Raw genomic sequence first — 19,739 nt, forward strand, 5'->3', positions numbered from 1 at the left:
TTCCTTTGTGTGTCGCTCCCTTGACCCCCCACCCACCTAGCAGTCACAGTTAATATTATAATTTTCTAACTGTGTGTGTGTGTGTGTGTGTGTCTGTGTCTGTGTGTGTCTCTCTCTCTAGGTGAAACTTGCGGCGTGGAACAAAGAAAAGCCAGGAACTTGGTTCAGCAGTTTCAGGAAAGGAAAGCAGGTAATCCAGCAAAAACAAAGGGCCGACGCCTCCTTCTTGACCTGCTCACCAACGTCAAAACGAGTCTCCGTCTCTTTCAGCTCAATAACTCATACTGTCAGAGAGTGGTTGGATGATGCTGATGTGTATGATTACAGTCTGTGAGAGCACATGGGAGTTGGGCTGAATGTGCTTACATATAAATGTGTGTATATGTTTCATTTGATGAGAGAGTGTGTGTGTGTGTGTGTGTGCGTATGTGCGTGCGTGTGTGTGTTTGTGCACACGCAAACAAATGACGGCCTATGCGTGTTGGAGCATGTGTGTGTGTGTCTGTGTGTGTGTGAAACTGAAAAACACTGTCCGCCTCGGCCTCTCTCTCTCTCACTCTCTCTCTCTCTCACTCTCACTCTCACTCTCATTCCGAGCGTTGCAGTCTGAGCACCGCTCTTTCATCTGCACCTGATCATAGGTTTCATAATATACTCCGTAATCACTGTTCTAACGAACCAATCGCAAAACCACATAACCTCGCTCCCCTTGTCCTTGCGTTTCCCCTGGCTATGTTTCCTCCCATCTCTCCTTTAATCTGTCCCGCTTCCTCCCTCACCCTCTCCCTCTCCCTCTCTCTCTCGCTCCCTGTCTCTCTCATTCACTTCTATCTCTCCCTTGAACTCTGGTTCTCACTCCGCAGATGGGTTATTTTAACCAACTCTATTGTTCACCTCGGTGAAATGTATTCTTGAGCATGGGTTCTGAGATCTTGAAATGAGGGAGGAGGTGGATTGGAAGGAGTGGAGGCCTACACTAGACCTAGCCTCGAACCGGGTGTCTCTCATTCCCTCGGAAAGTGACGCATTGTGAAGCGCCTGAAGCAAGATTACAATTACACTCAAATAGGGTGATGTGTATAGAATGAATATAGTTAGATTAATGCATTGATCGCATTTAATTAATGAAATACAGAAATGATTATACATCCCTTTAACGCATTGTGAAGCACCTGAAGCAAGATTACAACTACACTCAAATAGGGTGATGTGTATAGAATGAATATAGTTAGATTAATGCATTGATCGCATTTAATTAATGAAATACAGAAATGATTATACATCCCTTTAACCGTACATAGATGAATGATTGAATACCGTAAAATAAATCATGAATAAATTATATTATTAATTTATACTTCATAATCTACAAATGATTGAGTTTTGAGCGGTATGCATGTTTGTGTGTGTGTGTGCGTGTGTGTGCGCGTGCGTGCGTGCGTGGAAACAGTTCTCGTACAGCGACAGCGACGGCACGCCCGTGCACGTGGTGCAGCTGACCTTCCTGAAGCTGCTGAGCGCCACGGCCAAGCAGAGCTTCACCTACACCTGCCAGAACTCGGCGGGCTGGTTCGACAGCGACGCCCGCTCCCACCAGCGCGCCCTGCGCTTCCGGGGCGGCAACGGCGAGGAGCTGACCCCGGCCAGGAGCCCTTTCATCCAGCCGCTGTACGACGGATGCCAGGTGAGACTCAGCACCCCCGGTGCAATGAAAGGGGTTGAGGGGGGGGAACAAAACCAAATTATAAGCAAGTGTTTGGTTCACAGGCTCAGTTATGGTTCACAATGGGGTTCACGGACCCATTACGTCCTTGCGGAACTCCTTGTGTCCACCACAAGGGCCTGACGTTGCGCCTTCCAGAAATGTTAACCTTGCGTCGAGGCGACGCAGCCGCAAGTGCTGTGAATGGTCCGCTCGCTAACACCTGACGCAGAAACAAAACAGGTTCACGACTGACTGCGTCGAAGCGTCTACGTGGTCATTGCGTTGCGTCGACATGGAACCATAACTGAGCCTTTAGCCGCGCAGTTAGCCGCAGTTAGCCGCGGAGTTAGCCGCGGAGATAGCGGCAGAGGTAGCCTCAGAGTTAGCTCCAGAGTTAGTCGCAGCGTTAGCCGCAGGAAGCTTGATGTGCTGAAATTTGCTGTCGATTCAGATGCTGCTTCATTCAGTAGGTCTGGCAGGTGGGAGACATTCAGAGGGTCAGATCCTTTTCCCATTTTGCGGTCATCACATGATGAGTGTCCAGCAAATAGCGTTGGCCGCTAGGTCGGCCGTTAACGTGAAGACAGCCAACCGACTTTTGAGCTATAACTCACTCGTAAAACCATGGAAACAATTTTTTAGACATTGAGGGTTGAGATAAGGTTGGTATTAGTACGCCGAAAAAAGCTGGGTTCTGAATGGACGCACTTTCTAGACGGCTGTTTCAGCCAAGGTAAAAAAAAAAAGGCAACCTTTTGAGTGCAGCGAGGGCAGGAACAGACGCTGAAGACTCATCAGGGATTCATGGGTTTACCACTTTAGGATTCAGGCCAAAGTGGGCCCAAATGATGTGGTGGCGGCGGTAGTGTTAGTTTTGGTTCGAACCGGACCGATCTTAAAGGCGACATATTCTGCCACCAGGGGTGAGTGTGATTAGCCGTCACAAGCCGTTTTGGAAAATCGGCCACTTCTGACACCACAAGTTGGCGTGTCCACCTTTTAACCGCCGCGCCTCGGTCCTCTCCCCCGCAGTCCCGGAAAGGTCAGGAGCGGACGGTGTTAGAGATCAGCGCTCCGTCGGCGGAGCTGCTGCCCATCATAGACGTGTCGCCTGTGGACTTTGGCGGAAACAACCAGAAGTTTGGCTTCGAAGTGGGGCGCGTGTGCTTCAGCGGCTGAGGGGCTGACCACGAGCTCAGGGAGAAAAGTCACCGGCACAACCACGGCGCACACAGTCCGCAGAGGAGAAACTGGACTTCACCACTAGCCCATGCAATATTTATTAAATATGTTATATGTGGGGTTTGTGGTTTTGTTGTTTTTCTGTATTTCTAATATGGAATTCCTGATTCTATTGACTATAGGAACACGAGCAGATAGAGGAGGAGACAAGGCAGGAGGAAAAGCAGGTTTACCAAAGGGAAATGTTCCACTTAGTTTTATTAATTCCTTTCTTTTTGTTACTTTCTTCAAATGATCGATTCTTTTTTCGTTGCATTATGTTCCGTCATTTACTAAAGAAAGTAAGACTGAACCACTTGGCAATGATCAATTGAAAAATCACAGATCACCCTCCTATTTATGGAAAGCATTTCTGTCCTATCCTGTGGTATGGGTCAGTTGTAATGTGGGATAAACTAAACAAGAGATGCTGTTATACTGAGAGCACTTGATCTCTACCATATTCACTTCCACAGAAACAGCTCATTTAACACCACTGGGTGCAGAGGTGATGCACATTTTTGTGTACCCTTCAATGGCAGTTTGCTTAGTGAATGATTTTGATTAGTATCCAATCGGTGCTTCCGGTTATAAGGCCCTCACTCTTACTTGACCGGGTGAAGGTTGTTTCTATTACTGGAACAATTTTCCATGTGTGATGATGAACGTCCGCAGAGCTCACGGCTAATACCTCGTCAGGGGCATATTTCCCGATATGTCTGCGCTCAGCATGCATGTTAAGGATAATCAAGGCACATGAAAAGCAAGACAGCTCTGCAGGCAGATTAGGCAAAACTGTTTCCCACTCGATACAACTGCAGTACCTGACAGCAATTTGTTTGATCCCTTCCATTTTGTAACTGCTGAGGCTCTGTTTCTTCCCGGGCCACTAATGTTGATTGTCTTCATAACCTACCTTTTTTTTTTGATCATATTTTGTTTTGTTTATATGTTGAAATGAAAATGTATCATGTACTCGAAAAATGGTGCTCGCTTCGGACTTGTGACGCTATTCCCTGGTGCTAACCATGTATGATTTGAGATGGTACGTTCTATATGTATGCGGGCCGGATTAAAGGACTGAAGCTACGGGCCTATAAAGTGTTTTAACCAGTGGTTTTCCGGGCTAGTCAACCTCAGTCTAAGAGCTCAAGTCTATAAATAAAGCCGGTGGACACAAAATAGCTAGTGAATCCAAGACGTTCTCAGGTCTGTCTCTCGGAGATCATGGTGGGCTGTCACTCCAGATCAGATGGGTACCCTGCGTTCTCCACCGCTGTTGAAAATTCATGTCCAATACCGACCCCCTTCCCCTGCATTCTAATGGCGCCGGCCCACCTGTGCATAGTGTGTTCTGAAGTTGATATATTGTTGTACAGTTATTCTAAGGATGCGAGTTTTACAAATGATCTGCTGCACGAGTGAACCGTCACGGTCACTTGTAAGAATAAAAATGTGGATTTTATGAATAATATAATGATTGAAATAAAACGGAAAAAAAAACTTTTTTAATACAGGTTCTCCTCTGTGTCTGTCTTTACCAGTGGGGGTGCAACGTTTGATATCTGCCATGGAAAAAGGCCAAAGGGATTGGCCTCTGTGCGTCTAATAGACGAACAAGCACTTCATTATGGAACAATCCTCTGCTATCACTCAACGACAATGCAATCAACATCTCCATATAGCTGATGTAATCAACCCCTACTCGCTCCCCTGGTGATTGGTCTCAATTCCTTTCAGCCTTAAGGATTCCCTCCTTGAGAGGGAAGCAGCATCCGAGAAGAACACGGAGACAAAAGAGGGATGGCGGGTTGGATGAATAGATAAGGAAAGGGTGGCGGAGGAAATGGCTTTCGGATGAGAACCACAGCCGCAGAGAATTGTTTTGTTAGATGTGTGTGCCGTGCATGCATGCGTGTGGGCGAGTGTGTGTTTTTATTCATAGTTATGGACGCCTCTGGACGCTTGCCTGATTGTAAATACGGTGACGGTGTATAAAGTGTGCGTGTTTGTGTGTGTGCAGGTGCATGCTTGTCTCCGGAGGTCGATACCAACCTAACATTAACAGCTCCTTGGCCCCAGATGACACCTTGGTTGAGGGTGTCTAGACCAAGCAATTCAATATATCTTTGTATTTTTCCACTCTTTGTATATTTCTCACCTTTTCTTTCACACTTCCTTTCCTCCCCTCTCTCTCTCTCTCTTTCTCTTTCTCTTTCTCTTTCTCTCTCTCTCTCTCTCTCTCTCTCTCTCTCTCTCTCTCTGTGTCGCACACTCACTCCCCCTATCTCTGTCCCTTTGCCTCCACTCTCATTTTATTCTCCCCGCTTTTGTTAATGCAAACGCACACGCGGCCAATACTAATTACTTACACGACGTTTGACTCATTTCTACACTGGCATGCTTACGCATACCTATCTACAGGCGAGGAGGATGGTCTTGCTCTCACTTCAAAAGTGTGCGTTTCCCTCTCGGCAGGGCTCGTTTTCAAGGTCTGCGTCAATGGCAGAATAAAGGTTACCATTTACTTTCTTGTACTCACAGCTCCTTTCGACTCAATTTAATTTTAACCAGAGAATGCCCTTGACCAGGGAAAGGTCATCCCTTGCCAGTGCCTCAGAATAATGATCACGGAATGAGACATCCCAATAGTCAATACAGCATTCCTAATACAGCGGTGCGCGTTGTGTGTGTGTGTCTGACTGTCTGTATGACCTTTCTACATTAACAATGGGGACAAATACACGCTCCTCACATGAATAATGCTGCCACGTCTTATATGTCTATTGTTTAACCATTAAATGCCCTACAAAATAAAGAATAGATTTGATATACATTTTGGAACCTTTATGTGAACTTCAGACTTGAAAACCTTGGTAAGGGTTTCTTCAGAGACTTAAAAAAAAGTAGGCCACCATGAATGTGTGTCTGTAAAAAAAGACCGAACAGATTTATCGAGAGCAACAATCGGATGAAACGTTCATCTTCTAGGAAACCAGTTGACAAAAAAGCTATTTCCAAAAATAGCTATAGGCTAAATATTACAACGTCCTCAGAGAAAACTGTGCTGCACGAGGCTTAAGGTCACCAATGATCCAGCAGCTATGCATACAAATGCTGCCGAATTTCCACATTCAAAGCGTCTTCTGGTGTTAAATATATTAGATAACTATTGCGTAGTAAATAATATCCACCTGAGAGGCCGCCATGACATATTATGCTAATGTAATATCATTATATTGGTCCTTTTTACATGTTATATGTTTGTAACCAAAACATATTTAGCAATACAGTACAAACACAGGTCGGCCTGCGATTATCAGTGCACACATCAATAACCAATCTAAATCTGCGGTCTGCATGTATTTCTGCCCAATGGATGAGTGTGCTCCAACATTGACAAAAGCACATTTTTGATTACGTTTTCTGATTAAGCAGGAGTTCTAAATCATCCTCTTAGGTGATTCAACCAGGGAGGCATTCATAATGAAATATTTGGTGTTAATATGACATGTCTTCAGATCAATCGCTCATCCCGAGTTGAGTTCCCAGTCCCTCAGGGCGCGGAGGTTTTACTGTCCCTGCTCACGGAGGAGTGTCACCAAACATAAACTAGAGATAAATGGAGGAGAGTACTTCTGCTGCCGTATTTATGTCTTCAAACTACACAGGAGTGCACGGTATTCTGGTAATGAATGAGATCCTCCTCTCTATGTGGTCCCTTGCTCGCTCTGTTCTGCTCAGTTTTTTACTCGAATTCTCCCCTGAAACCTCTCCTCTCTAAAAATATGTTTTGCATGAATTTAAAACTGAAGTATTTTGGGTGGTTTGGTCATCAACCTTTTTTCTCTCCCTCTCCCTAGTTGTCTCTCTTCCTCCTCTGTCTCCCTTGTTATCTCCTCTGCCATGTGACATTGAACCTAACTAGGCTGAACGTGTCACAAAGTCACAGTCGGAAATGAACTAATTAAAGAGACATTCACATGCGTGAGACCCGGGCAGACGGTCTACATTTCTGGCTGAATGGAAAAACCTGGCCTGGGCCTCTATGTGGAAGGCGTCTGCTCTGTCAATGGTTGTGCTCAAATAAATGAATGATTTCTACCCATCCTGCCAAATTTGGATGTTATGTCTCGTTCATTATCATGTCTGAGTGTGTGTGTATGTGTGTGTGGGTGTATCAATGTCGGTTTCGGAGTGTGTGTGAGTGGTTGTGTGTTTCGGACAATGTGTGTGGGTGTGTGTGTGTATATTCGTGTGTCAGCTTTTGTGTGTGTGTATGTGTGTGTCTTTGTGTAGGTGTATGTGTGTCTTTGCACATGCACATCTGTCTGTGTCAGGGGGTACATTGGATGGATCCATCCCTTAGGATGGCTGAGAATTCATGTGGTTCATTTGAAGTGCGAGTTCATACGCATGCCTGCACATGCATGTGTGACCATGAGCACGAAGGAGCATTCGTGCGACCACACTTATTTGTGTGTGTGTGTGTGTGTGTGTGTTTGTGTGCACGTGAGTGCGCGTGAGTGTCAAACACTGCCAGCTCCCATCCACAGAGCCATTATCTCGGAGAGAGAGAGGAAATAACTTCCGCAGATTTCAAGCTATTTTTTTTTCCATCAAAAGCGCTTATCGACAAAGCTAACATTAGCAGAGCAGTCGGGATAGCTGGATAAGAATGGGGCGGCGCGGGGGGTGGGGGGGGGGGGGGGGGGTTGGAGCAGGATAAAGGGGGGTGCGTGGTGTACTACAGATTTCCTGGTACAGGTGGACAAGGAATAGAGCCTCCTTTCTATAGAACGTGATTATCTGGAATAAAAAAGCAGCCATGTTCCAGCTAAGGCTGTGACTAATCCAGCCCCAACCTTCGCATTTTGCCCTCCAACCCTCATTTCCCCTAATCCCCTGATAATGGTGTGCTGTATCTCCTTGAAAATGGCAACAGCAAACCAACTAACTATCTAACATTGGCAATGCTTTCACTAGCAATGCAAACACGAGTTAAGCTAAAACTAGCAACGCTTACACTGGCAATACCAATGTTAGACATGATAACACCAGCAATGCTATCTGTTTTACAATTGCTGTGTTGACACTAGCAATGCTAACAATAGCAACGTTAACACCAGCATTTCCAGCGATATCCTTATTAGCACTAGCAATGCTAACTCTAGCATTGATTGGCTCTGCTGCTGCCCTGAATATCCTCCGTCATGCAAACCTGTGTAGAAAGACGTATAAGACAACCTGTCTCAACAGCAACCTATCTCAACAGCGGAGTATAAACTAGAAGACAAATAGCCACACACAGAAACCCATTTACACATGCACAAACCGAAGCACACACACACACACACACACACACACACACACACACACACACACACACACACACACACACACACACACACACACACACACACACACACACACACACACACACACACACACACGGTACAAAAAAATACATAAGCCCACAACAACACCGACTGCCAGAAGTGGCTTGAAAATCAGAAGAACCAAATAAGTGAATAGAAGTGATGGAGAGAAAGGCAAAGAGAGAGAGAGCGATCCATTCATTAGATTCCCATGTGTTGCATGAATTACTCAAGCCAATTTAAGCATGGCCACAGCTGTTCATAAAGAGACTGTGTAACTAGGCAAGCATACCCTGTTACAACAAATGGTCACATGGGATCTACTTGTATGCTTGCAAGTGTGTACATGTGCCTGTGTGTGTGTGTGTGTGTGTGTGTGTGTGTGTGTGTGTGTGTGTGTGTGTGTGTGTGTGTGTGTGTGTGTGTGTGTGTGTGTGTGTGTGTGTGTGTGTGTGTGTGCGTGTGTGTGTGTGTTCCTGTCAGCAATCTGTCTGTGTATTCGTGTCTTCCTGTACATTTGTTTGTGTGAGAGAGGGAAGGAGCGAGTGAGAAAAATAAAGAGCTACACGCCCCATGCCCCGTCACTCAATAAAGACGATTCTCTCCATTAATCACGAGCGGACTGGGAGAGTGTGACAGAGGCTGAGTGATTCAACCAGAGGGAGTAAAATGGCTCAGACATCAGTTGGAAAAGTCGTCCAGGGTTCAGTTGTGGACCTGAATACAAAAGAAAAGATCTAATCTCGCTGTTTTCAAAAAAATAAATCTAAAGCTAGTTATTTTCTCCACCTCCATCCTGTCCCATGGTCCCTCAAACTCAACCATCAACACCCCCATCCCCACCACCAGCGGTTCATCATTTTCTCTCGGGCTCCCCAGCAGATCAATGTGCCTGGTTTCCTATCAGCTCCTGTAACACCGCTGACAACAACTGCCACTCCATCACAGGGACTAATACTTTTTTCTGTTTCTGTTTATTTTCTTCTTTTTTCTTTCATAAATGATTCAACATCGAGGTGAAAACACTAGAGGCGATTCTATTCGATGTGAAGCAGAGCGACAGAAAAGCTAAAAGGATTTGTGTGCGTCTTATTTTGGTCGAACTGTTGCCACAAACTGCCACTCACTGTTAAAATTGGACACAATGGATGTAACATTTTAAGTGCAAAATATGTCTGAATTGGTAATCAATACTCTGATAAAATCAAGTGTTTATTTAAGTGTCTTGTCAGCGTAATGCATTTTATATCATGACTTTATGTATTGAGTCGATCCTTGGGCCTGGAAACAACTCATTTTAATTCCTCTGACACTGACCTGAGATCGCAATATTCTCATACTGCTGTAGAGAATTATTGCCACACACACATTAATATAGTATTTTTCATCTCTGTTTGCCTGCCCATTGGTGTGTGTCAGTATATAGCCTGCAAGTCTTACTGACTTTACTCTCCTTGTCTAGCTTTCACTGTTTGACGTGTTCTGTCCTCAAAGTCAGACAAAAAATACAGGCAAATACACAAAGGAATTTGCACACATAGGCACTCAAGCGGCCACACACACACACAGACACACGCACAAATGCACGGACACTCATGCACACACACAAACACAAACACACACACACACACACACACACACACACACACACACACACACACACACACACACACACACACACACACACACACACACACACACACACACACACACACACACACACACACACTGTGGTTGGTTGGCTCTGCATTTTACTGATATAAATGTCCTGGCAGAAGGACTCAAATCATCCCCAGGAGCAATTAGGAATAATACAGCTATTTACCACTGATCACTAGCAGCATAACGATTCTTTAGAAGTCACTTTCATCTTGTCTCACTTTATTTTTGACCTGCTTTAATTTTTTCCCCGACACTTCCCCCAAGAAAAACTCCCAGAATCATTCCAATAGTAGTTGTATTTTTGCAAATTGTAATATTGCTGATGTTGTAATTTTTTTGAGTTTTTTTTAAGGTGTGAGCCTAAATCTGAAACTGAAACTGAATCGGAAAATCCTACATTGTGGTAGATTGTACCACCTGATCTACCTCGACCAATAGCGCCACGCGAATCAAAGCTCAGCGGCCAATTGAAAGTCAAAGGTTTCCTAAACAACAGTGAAGACCACAAGTGAGTCACTTCAAAGCACATCTTGAAGTCAAGTTGGTATTTAATCCGTCCCTAGATAATTTGTGGGACGCATATCGTTCTGCGTGGCACCAAACACACAGCCGAACCCTCTAGTGTCGTTCTTTTGGTCAGAGGAAACATCTCCAGACCCCAACGACCGCTGGATTCTGTTCAAACCCCCATCAAGCCCATTTCAAGCCCATTTCAAGCCTGTTTTAGATCCGTTCTAAGGCTCTTTCATATCCGATTCGAGCCCTTTTTAGGCCTGTTTCAAGCCTATCTCTACATCAGATAAAGGTGCAAAAGGAACCACTGATAGGGCACTTTGGCTGGCTGAATAGGCATTATCCTGTGTTGGTTAAACTCCCTCTAGCCTTTTCACTTGAGGCAGGCTCCAGTGGCCATGTAATCAGCTGAGTAGGGGAGGCTGCGCCGGCTGTTTGTCTTTGTGCATACAGCTCAGTTGATGTTGTCTAATGCATATGGATGAGTGGATGGTATGTCTGCCTTTGGGTTCGTGTGTATGTATGTGTCTGTATGTGCGTGTATGTTTTCCCATCAGAACGTATGCGTGTGTATACATGCACCTGTGTGTTTTTGTGTGTGTGTTTTTGTGTGTGTGTGTGTGTGTTTTTGTGTGTGTGTGTGTGTGTGTGTGTGTGTGTGTGTGTGTGTGTGTGTGTGTGTGTGTGTGTGTGTGTGTGTGTGTGTGTGTGTGTGTGTGTGTGTGTGTGTGTGCGTGTGTGTGTGCGTGCGTGCGTGCGTGCGTGTGTGTGTGTGTGTGTGTGCATGTGTTCATGCCCATTTTTATACATTCACCTTTGTGTGCGTGTGTGTGTCTGTGTGTGAGTGTGTGTGTGTGTGTTTGTACATTCACCTGTTTGTTTGCACGCATGCTTGTCTGTGTGTGCCTTTGTGTGTGCATGCTAGTCTGAGTGTGTGTCGGTGCACGTTAATATGCATATACCTGAGGGCTAATTAGAGACTAGGTGGGCTCCAGGACTTCAGGTGGCTGCGTTGGTGAGAGGGAAGGTGAGTGGCAGACCTCATGAATAGTGATGGACGACAGCTGCTCATTAACCAGGAGACTGTCTGACAGCCAGCAGACGGGAACACAAACCTTGCCCTTATGGGGACTCACTTGCACACCCACACAGACACGACACACACAAGGAAAAACTTCACGCACCCATACACATACACATACACACACACCCCCCGCACACACACACACACACACACACACACACACACACACACACACACACACACACACACACACACACACACACACACACATACATACTCACTCCCAGACACACACACACACACCCACACACACTAACAGACACAAACACACACAGACACACACACACACACACACACACACACACACACTGAAAAAGCCTGACACACACACACTCCCCCCCTCCACCCCCATGAACACAAACACACACACACAAATAGACACAAACACACACGCTGAAGAAAACCACAACACACACAAACGCACGCACACACACACACACACACACACACACACACACACACACACACACACACACACACACACACACACACACACACACACACACACACACACACATGTGGAAGCACACACAAACACACAGGTTCCAACTCCCTTCATCCTGCTCTGCTGTGAAGTGGGGGCCAGCCCTTGCTCCCCCCTGATGTTGTTCTGGTGCCCGTCTCCGATGTGCTCTCTCTCCCCATCTCCCCCCAGTCCCATCAGGGCAGGCACCTCATTGAATATGAAACGACCGGAAAACCCGGCAGCTGTGAAATTGTGAATGCGCACGGTGAAAGTTCAGGCTTAGCCGTGTCGGAGTTTGGGTGAGATTTGAACCCACCCTGAAGCAACACCACAGTCTTATAAGAAAAAAGAATTTCAACTTTATGAACGCCCTTACTTACCATATTAATGACTTCAACGAAAAACCTTCCTTGTAGCACTTGACCACGGCACTTTTGTGCCGATTTGAACCTCTATTGTATATATCGCCCTTGCTCATAATGCAGGCATGTTTTTCAGTGGCATTGACCAATTCCCACAACCCAGGCAGTTATGTTAACAAAGTCTACAGTCTGACAGCAGACGAGCTCAAATGTGGGTGAAAGGGACGTTCCACATTCTCTCACTTCATAATTGTTTCAAGCAATCATGTAGCTGGAGGCGGGGATCTGTAAGCACATAATTGGCTAACAACGAACACTCGTTCCTAGAATAAGTGTCTGTACTAATGTTGGGTTGCCAGCCCAGGCGAGGGGCTGTCTAACCCCACTAGTTCTGCTATTACAGAGCAGCAGTGACAGTTGTTGATTTCTAAAAATCGATCTCGGCTGAGGAGGGAATTTAATAAGTGAGATGTAGAGATGAATAGAAGGAGCACCCAAGTATAGTAAAACATATGGCTAGACAAGACAGCGTTTGCTTCCAGAAGCATCCAAGAGCCTCTAAGTATGGAATGAGAGGAGATGATTGCAGAATGACTCAGACGCAGTCTATCAATCAGATTTAATTCAAATTGGGTATGTTTGGTTAATCAATCTTCTCCTCTCCTGGTGGCGGGATGGGGCCTCAGCATCAGCCCAGGGCAATGATTATTTGCCAAAGTTAACGATTAAAAAAAAAAGCAGCTTCACAAAAATCGCAGTAACTTTCACAGGACCTTTAAAACTATTTTAAACGTCTGGTCTCCATAAAACACGGAACCAATAAGCCACTATAAGGACACCGCCATGTTGCACAACCCAACTGCCTTAACAGCCGCTAATGGAATGCTGCTTTTGTTTGTCTTTATCGATCGAGAAGAAATGGCGTCCACCAGTATGTAATTATAGCCCCTGTTTGATCTCTAATATAGCCGCTCTGTCCCACTCTGGACACACCATCATTACAACCAACTCACCCCGGCACACGCTCTGAGGACAATCACTCGTGTTTGCGCAGGAGATGCACTCATTAAACATGTTCACTCTGTTGAGTTGAATTAGACGCACAACCCCAATGTCACACGCACGCACACACACACACACACACACACACACACACACACACACACACACACACACACACACACACACACACACACACACACACGCCCGGCCTGTGTTGCAGCAGAGCCTGAGATGGATTCTAGTCACACACAGCTGTGTGCAAGGGAGATGAGCAGTCGGAATAGGCCAAGCCGTCAAATAATACAGATATGAACGTCGGTGGAATAATTGAGGAAAGTGTTTTATATGTAAAAGACAGAGAAGGATGAAGTGGTATCGAATCCCGGGGAAAATTAGACGAGCACGCACTCCCAAGGGACAGCCCCAACGAGCCGCGGCCCTGTTTGAAGAAAATAGAGGATAATTAGAGTGGTCAGTGGCATCCTCACTGCCCACCCCCCCTCTCTCTCCGTCCCTCTCTCTCTGTCCCTCTCTCTCTCTCTCTCTCTCTCTCTCTCTCTCTCTCTCTCTCTCTCTCTCTCTCTCTCTCTCTCTCTCTCTATCTCTCCTGCTCTATTCGCTTTGCCTTTCTTTATCTCCATCTCTCTCTCTCCGACTCTCTCTCGCTCCCTTCCTCCGTCTGCCAATCCCTCTCCCGACATCTTCCTTTGCTTGCCCTCTCTGCCTTTGTCTGACTCTCTCTCTCCCTCCCTCCCTCCCTCCCTCCCTCCCTCTCTCTCTCGCATTATAACCCACCGTCTCTCCGTCTCGCTCTCGCTCTCAGCCTCTTTCTTATTTTTGCTTCCGTTCCGTCTATTGCTGCCGCTTTTGCACTGCACTGTATCTCTCATCCTTTTCATCATTCTCACTCAATCCTGCTGTCGATCCCTTTCCCTCCCTCCTTCACTCGCCTCGCCTCCCCTACCCCACCCTCCCCCTCCCTCCTTCACTCGCCTCGCCTCCCCTACCCCACCCTCCCCCTCCCTCCAGCTGGCACATAACCACATCAGTGGAGTCGATTGCATATTCCACACACACACACACACACACACACACACACACACACACACACACACACACACACACACACACACACACACACACACACACACACACACACACACACACACTCATATGGAAGGCACTGACAGGCATAACTCCGGAGGAATTTGAAGTGTCCATGCGGTGTTCTCTCCACGAGACTACTAGTAGTTCTGGGAAAGAAAAAGGACAAAAGAAGCCCACGCTTTCAGAGTCACTTTCATCCCAAGAGTGCCTGGTGGTGGACTCCTCAACCTCCAACGACCAGCCTGCTCCATCAGTGGGCCTCCGTCCTGGTTTGAGCTTTGCTAATGCTTACAGCTCCCTGTCCCCAGTCTGGGGGTTTTGCTAGAGAGTGGAAGAACTAAGTAGATGATGAACAGGCACGGGTTTCCAAGGTAAAATCTCACGGGTTTTGATCGTATTTATGTGCCCCCTGGGTTTTTCGCGACCCATCATTTTGTGGTGAATATTCCGGTGTTATGTGGTCGGCGTCACAACAACGGGTAACCTTGGCAACGTGGGAGCTGCATAATGCTGGGGTTTTGCTCATGTAATAGGGTGCTCTTGCCAAAGGTTCCCCGGCTGGTTGGGTCACGGATGGGAACTAAGCCTTTATCACATGTGATTTCTGACCGTTTCTTGGCCCGCGACCCCATTTCTGGCTCTGAAAAGATTTTAAACTTTTTATGCAACTGCTTCCACATAAATGGATTTACCCAATCAACCTCTGCCGATAACATCAATGTCCCGGTGAACGTAATCGCATCTCTCCTCTACTCACTAAATGATTGTTAGTAGTTTGCCCGTGGCTATGGATCATTAGGCATTCAGTGTGTATATGCAAGATGACTATGAGAGCTTTTAAAAGAATAATTGTTTGCCTAAATGGATTATCATATGTAGCGCTTATGTCAGCATTCTCCTGCGACCCCATATGGATATCCGAGAAGCCCAAGTGGTGATCCAGCTCCAAAGTTGGGAACCACTGTTTTATCAGGACTTGTAGAAGACAAAAGTAGCTTTTCTTCCACAGCACAAACTAGGCAAATAAATGCGTCTCCAAACCCACCAATATTGGCAAGGCTTTCCACATTCCACATTTTCCACACTATATTAAATAATATAGGTTGTAAAATTGTTTTAGAACAAATGTAAATTACTCATGATTGATGGACTACTCAAACAATAAATGTATAAATATATAAATATTATTATGAATATGAATATAAATGAATAAAGCCTTTGCAACAACTGACATTTTTCCAATCTCAATCAGTCATTGGCAAGTGGTAAATGCCGTCATAAAGTAAGAGTCACCTTAGGCCGACATATCTATATCGAGATATATATAGAGATATATAGAGATAGAGATATCTATATATATATATAGGGCTGGCCACTGCATTACGAAGATGAAAATCATAGCAAAATCAATTGGTGCGCTCCATAATCACAGAAGAGATTCCTGAAGCGTTCCATAACCCATCTTTCTCCCTCTGTGTGGCCACAAACCAACAGACAACACAAATAAATCCTCCACAATCGGCCCTGCCCTTGTACTCTCTCTCTCTCTCTCTCTCTCTCTCTCTCTCTCTCTCTCTCTCTCTCTCTCTCTCTCTCTCTCTCTCTCTCTCTCTCTCTCTCTCTCTCTCTCTCTCTCTCTCACTCTCTTTCGCATTCCGTTACTTGTTCCATCCCCCTCACTCCTCCCTCTCCCTCTCTCTCTCTCTTTCTCTCTCTCTCTTTCTCTCTCTCTTTCTCTCTCTCTCTCTCTCTCTCTCTCTCTCTCTCTCTCTTCTCTCTCTCTCTCTCTCTCTCTCTCTCTCTCTCTCTCTCTCTCTCTCTCTCTCTCTCTCTCTCTCTCTCTCTCTCTCTCTCTCTCTCATGTCCCTGCGTATTGATTGGAGCCCGAACCTAAGGGAGTGGCCAGATAAGATAAATAAGGAGTCAGTGGCCATGAACAGCTCTCTCACTCACACTGACATGAAGGGAATGATAATCGTCTGCCAGGCCCTCAGCAAGCAGCCCTCTATTCTTCAGCTGGCCTCAGTGCAATATGTCTCACCTCAGCTGGTGGGCCCCGGTCCCAAAGAAAGTCTGGCTTCCAGCTCTGGGATCGCCCTTTGACAATGAGGCCGTTTCGCATCGCCAAAACAACAACAACAACAACAACAACAACAACAACAACAAGATCATAAACATCAAGACGTTGTCCTCTTGTTATCTTCACCAAATGCCCTCTAGTAGTTAATCAATGATTTACAGGTTTATATCTTTGTATTATATATTTATTTGTTTTCTGATTATAGCATTATTTTTTCGTACATAAAAATGTATATACACATGACTTGTGTATATACATGACTTGTGAATGATTGCGTGTTATCTACAGTTGCCAATGTATCGGCTTACCTCCTCAGCAAGACTGTGCGTCACGTTTGCTCAGCTTTTTCTTATTAGCTCTCTTTTAACAATGTCATTATTCTCTGACATTGTGGTGTGGTTATCCCGTTGGTAGCACAATCTTTTTTTACCTAGAAGGAAAGACGGGGGGGGGGGGGGGGGAAGTCATACAAATTCCGATCATGTATCTCATTTGCTACAAAACATCCCTTTTATCGCAGCTAAAAACGAAAAGAAATACATTCTGGCACAGCTTCCACCATTACAGGGTTTTTACACTGAAGCAAGCCTCTTTTCATGTGTATTCAAGATCTTGGGGAGAGGAAGAACCGGTACATATAGGTGTGCAATTGTCTCCCGTCGCGGTTGCTGGGATAGAGGTTTCTATTCCTGTTCATTTAGCAGGTGCTTATCCACAGTGACTGAATTGCAATCCTTGAAGAGCAGACTGGGCCTGGACACCTCGGGCATCAAACCCGGAGCTTTTTTGTCCAGGAGTCGAACACCCTAGCTACTACATTTCCCCCATTTCTCCGTCTTGAAAGTCAAAATCCTTGAGCCAGTCTGACAAAGGTGAAAAATTCCAAAAGATACAAAGATAAAATAACGAAAATACAAAGAGATTAACAGCCTAACATGAACCTCCATCAAGCCTGGTGTTCGTTTGGTTCCGTGTGTCTCACCTCAGCTCGAGACACAGTGGTGGTAAATAACGGTTGGTATCTCTCGCTGCGTCGGGGCAGTCGTGCGCGACTTCTCTGATTTTGAAGGGCCTATCTGTATCACGAACGGTAAACCAAAAAAGCAATTTGCTTTGTCACACAGAGACATGCTTGACTACACTGAATAATTGCAGTGCAGCTCTGGAAAGAGCTGTTTTCCTCATATCTAATGAAGGCCTTCAGGGTAGAGAGAAACGTGTGTGCCAGTGTAGATATATATATATATATATATATATATATAGATGTGTGTGTGTGTGTGTATGGTGTAGGTGGTGTATGTGTATGTGTATGTGCTTACATTGGTGTATGGCTGTGTGATGCATGGATACAGACATTTTAACGTCCTTCATATGTGTGCGAACTCGGGCCTGGTTGGACTTGTTACCCATTACATATCGCATATCACAGTCTGGACATAAGTCAATGTGCAAAACCGAGATATGGTGTGGTTTTCCATGTAGAAAAGAGAGGAGATATGCACGCTTTTGCCTTTATTGTCACTTTCTATTCCCGTCCTGATTAGGGTTGCGTTGCTACCCCTACCGTACCACTGCAATATATCGATTCAGCCCATCAACTTGTTGCCCCCCCCCCCCCCAGCTACAATATATGTCCGGCTCTGAGTCGACCGCACCACCCTGAATCCGATAATGCAGCGAGAATACTGGAGGAATAAAAGCACACAGTGGCTGGCCTTGGATACTAACTCCTGGAGAAGTGCTGAGTTCACACTTCGCTGTCTGCCCGCCTGCCCGCCTGCTCTCCCCTGTGGAGGCTTGGCAGCAGTGGCCTGGCTGGTCCAGCTAAGATTTGTATAGGGTGAACCTCTCTCATAAAGCTCCATCGCTTATATGTCTGGAGGAGGAGGAGGAGGATGGCGAGGAGGAGGAGGAGGAGGAGGAGGAGGAGGAGGAGGAGGAGGAGGAGGAGGAGGAGGAGGTGGATGGGGAGATTGAGGATGAGGGTAAGGAGGAAAAATTCGAGAAGGATGAGGAGGACGGGGAGGATTAGGGTGAGGAAGAGGAGGAGGAAGAGGAGGACATTGTGGAGGGGGGTGGGGGAGGAGAGGAGGAGGATGATAGAGAGAAGAGGGTGAGGAGGACAAGGATTCTGGCAAGAGGTTAACGAGTGGCATTACCAGGAAAATAAAACTAGACTCCTATATCTATCTTCCCGACAACCTTGTCCTCCCTCTGTTTTTCGCAGATTCTTGCTGCCTGCCTCTTTATTTCCCCTCCTCTCTAGAGCATTGACCACAGACATATAGGACAGGCAGCAATATGAATTGGGCCTTGATCGGCGGAGGGCTGCTAAGGATGATATAATGAGGGAACAAACATCATCGACTTCCATAGTTCCTTTGTGCTCAAGTTTTTGCGCATTTGGCTGATTGTCATGAAGGCGTTTGTTCCAGTGTGGAACTGTAATTAAGCCATCACTGACGTCTAGAGTCTTTAACTTCATAATGAGGCTGAATGTGTGCAGTTTGGCGCTCAGTGGATAAGCCGCTGTAATCGCTTCTATCTGTTTAATTATGTAAAACCATTCTTTCGTCATCTCTTAATGTTTGTCTGTCTGCCTCTCCTTTCTCTCTCTCTCTCTCTCTCTCTCTCTCTCTCTCTTACTCTCTCTGTCCGTCTCTCTCACTCTCTCTCTCTCTCTCTCTCTCTCTCTCTCTCTCTCTCTCTCTCTCTCTCTCTCTCTCTCTCTCTCTCTCTCTCTCTCTCTCTCGCTCATTCTCCTTCTCTCGGTCTATCTCGTATTCTGCTTGGCTGATGCCGGTTAGGTCGATGGTAGCAGATTGCACTCAAGGATACTAGAGGACTACTGAGCATTTGGACGCAAATGCACGCTCATGGAGAAGCTATCGGATTGAGTTGAGATGGAGATGCGGAGGTGCTAATGGAGGTGACTCGATGACGACGCCTTGGTGTGGAACACATTTGAGACTTTTTAATTTCCAGCAACACCCCTCTGCACTCTTTGGTCTCTTGTAAAGTAGTTCCTCCATCTCAATAGCACTGACATACAGTGCAGTTTAAATTGTGGAATTGAACGGGAGGATGTGTTATTATTTTTGCCCTTATTCCCTCTCCCTCCCTTCTCTCTCTCTCTCTCTCTTTCTTTGCTTTTCTTTT

At 45.9% G+C, this 19,739-nt stretch overlaps 1 protein-coding gene across 1 annotated transcript in view; it reads left to right on the forward strand.

Annotated features, from left to right (window-relative positions):
• col5a3a (collagen, type V, alpha 3a) overlaps positions 1 to 4,430 on the forward strand; it is a 46,871-nt gene extending 42,441 nt beyond the window's left edge. The window contains 3 exon segments of the mRNA XM_056608864.1: positions 122 to 190; positions 1,451 to 1,684; positions 2,738 to 4,430. Coding sequence (XP_056464839.1) covers positions 122 to 190; positions 1,451 to 1,684; positions 2,738 to 2,884 — 450 coding nt within the window. The 3' untranslated portion in view covers positions 2,885 to 4,430.
• The last annotated feature ends 15,309 nt before the right edge of the window (positions 4,431 to 19,739 follow it).

The sequence above is a fragment of the Gadus chalcogrammus genome, chromosome 2 (genome assembly GCF_026213295.1).
Source record: "Gadus chalcogrammus isolate NIFS_2021 chromosome 2, NIFS_Gcha_1.0, whole genome shotgun sequence".
NCBI classification, from domain to species: Eukaryota; Metazoa; Chordata; class Actinopteri; order Gadiformes; family Gadidae; genus Gadus; species Gadus chalcogrammus.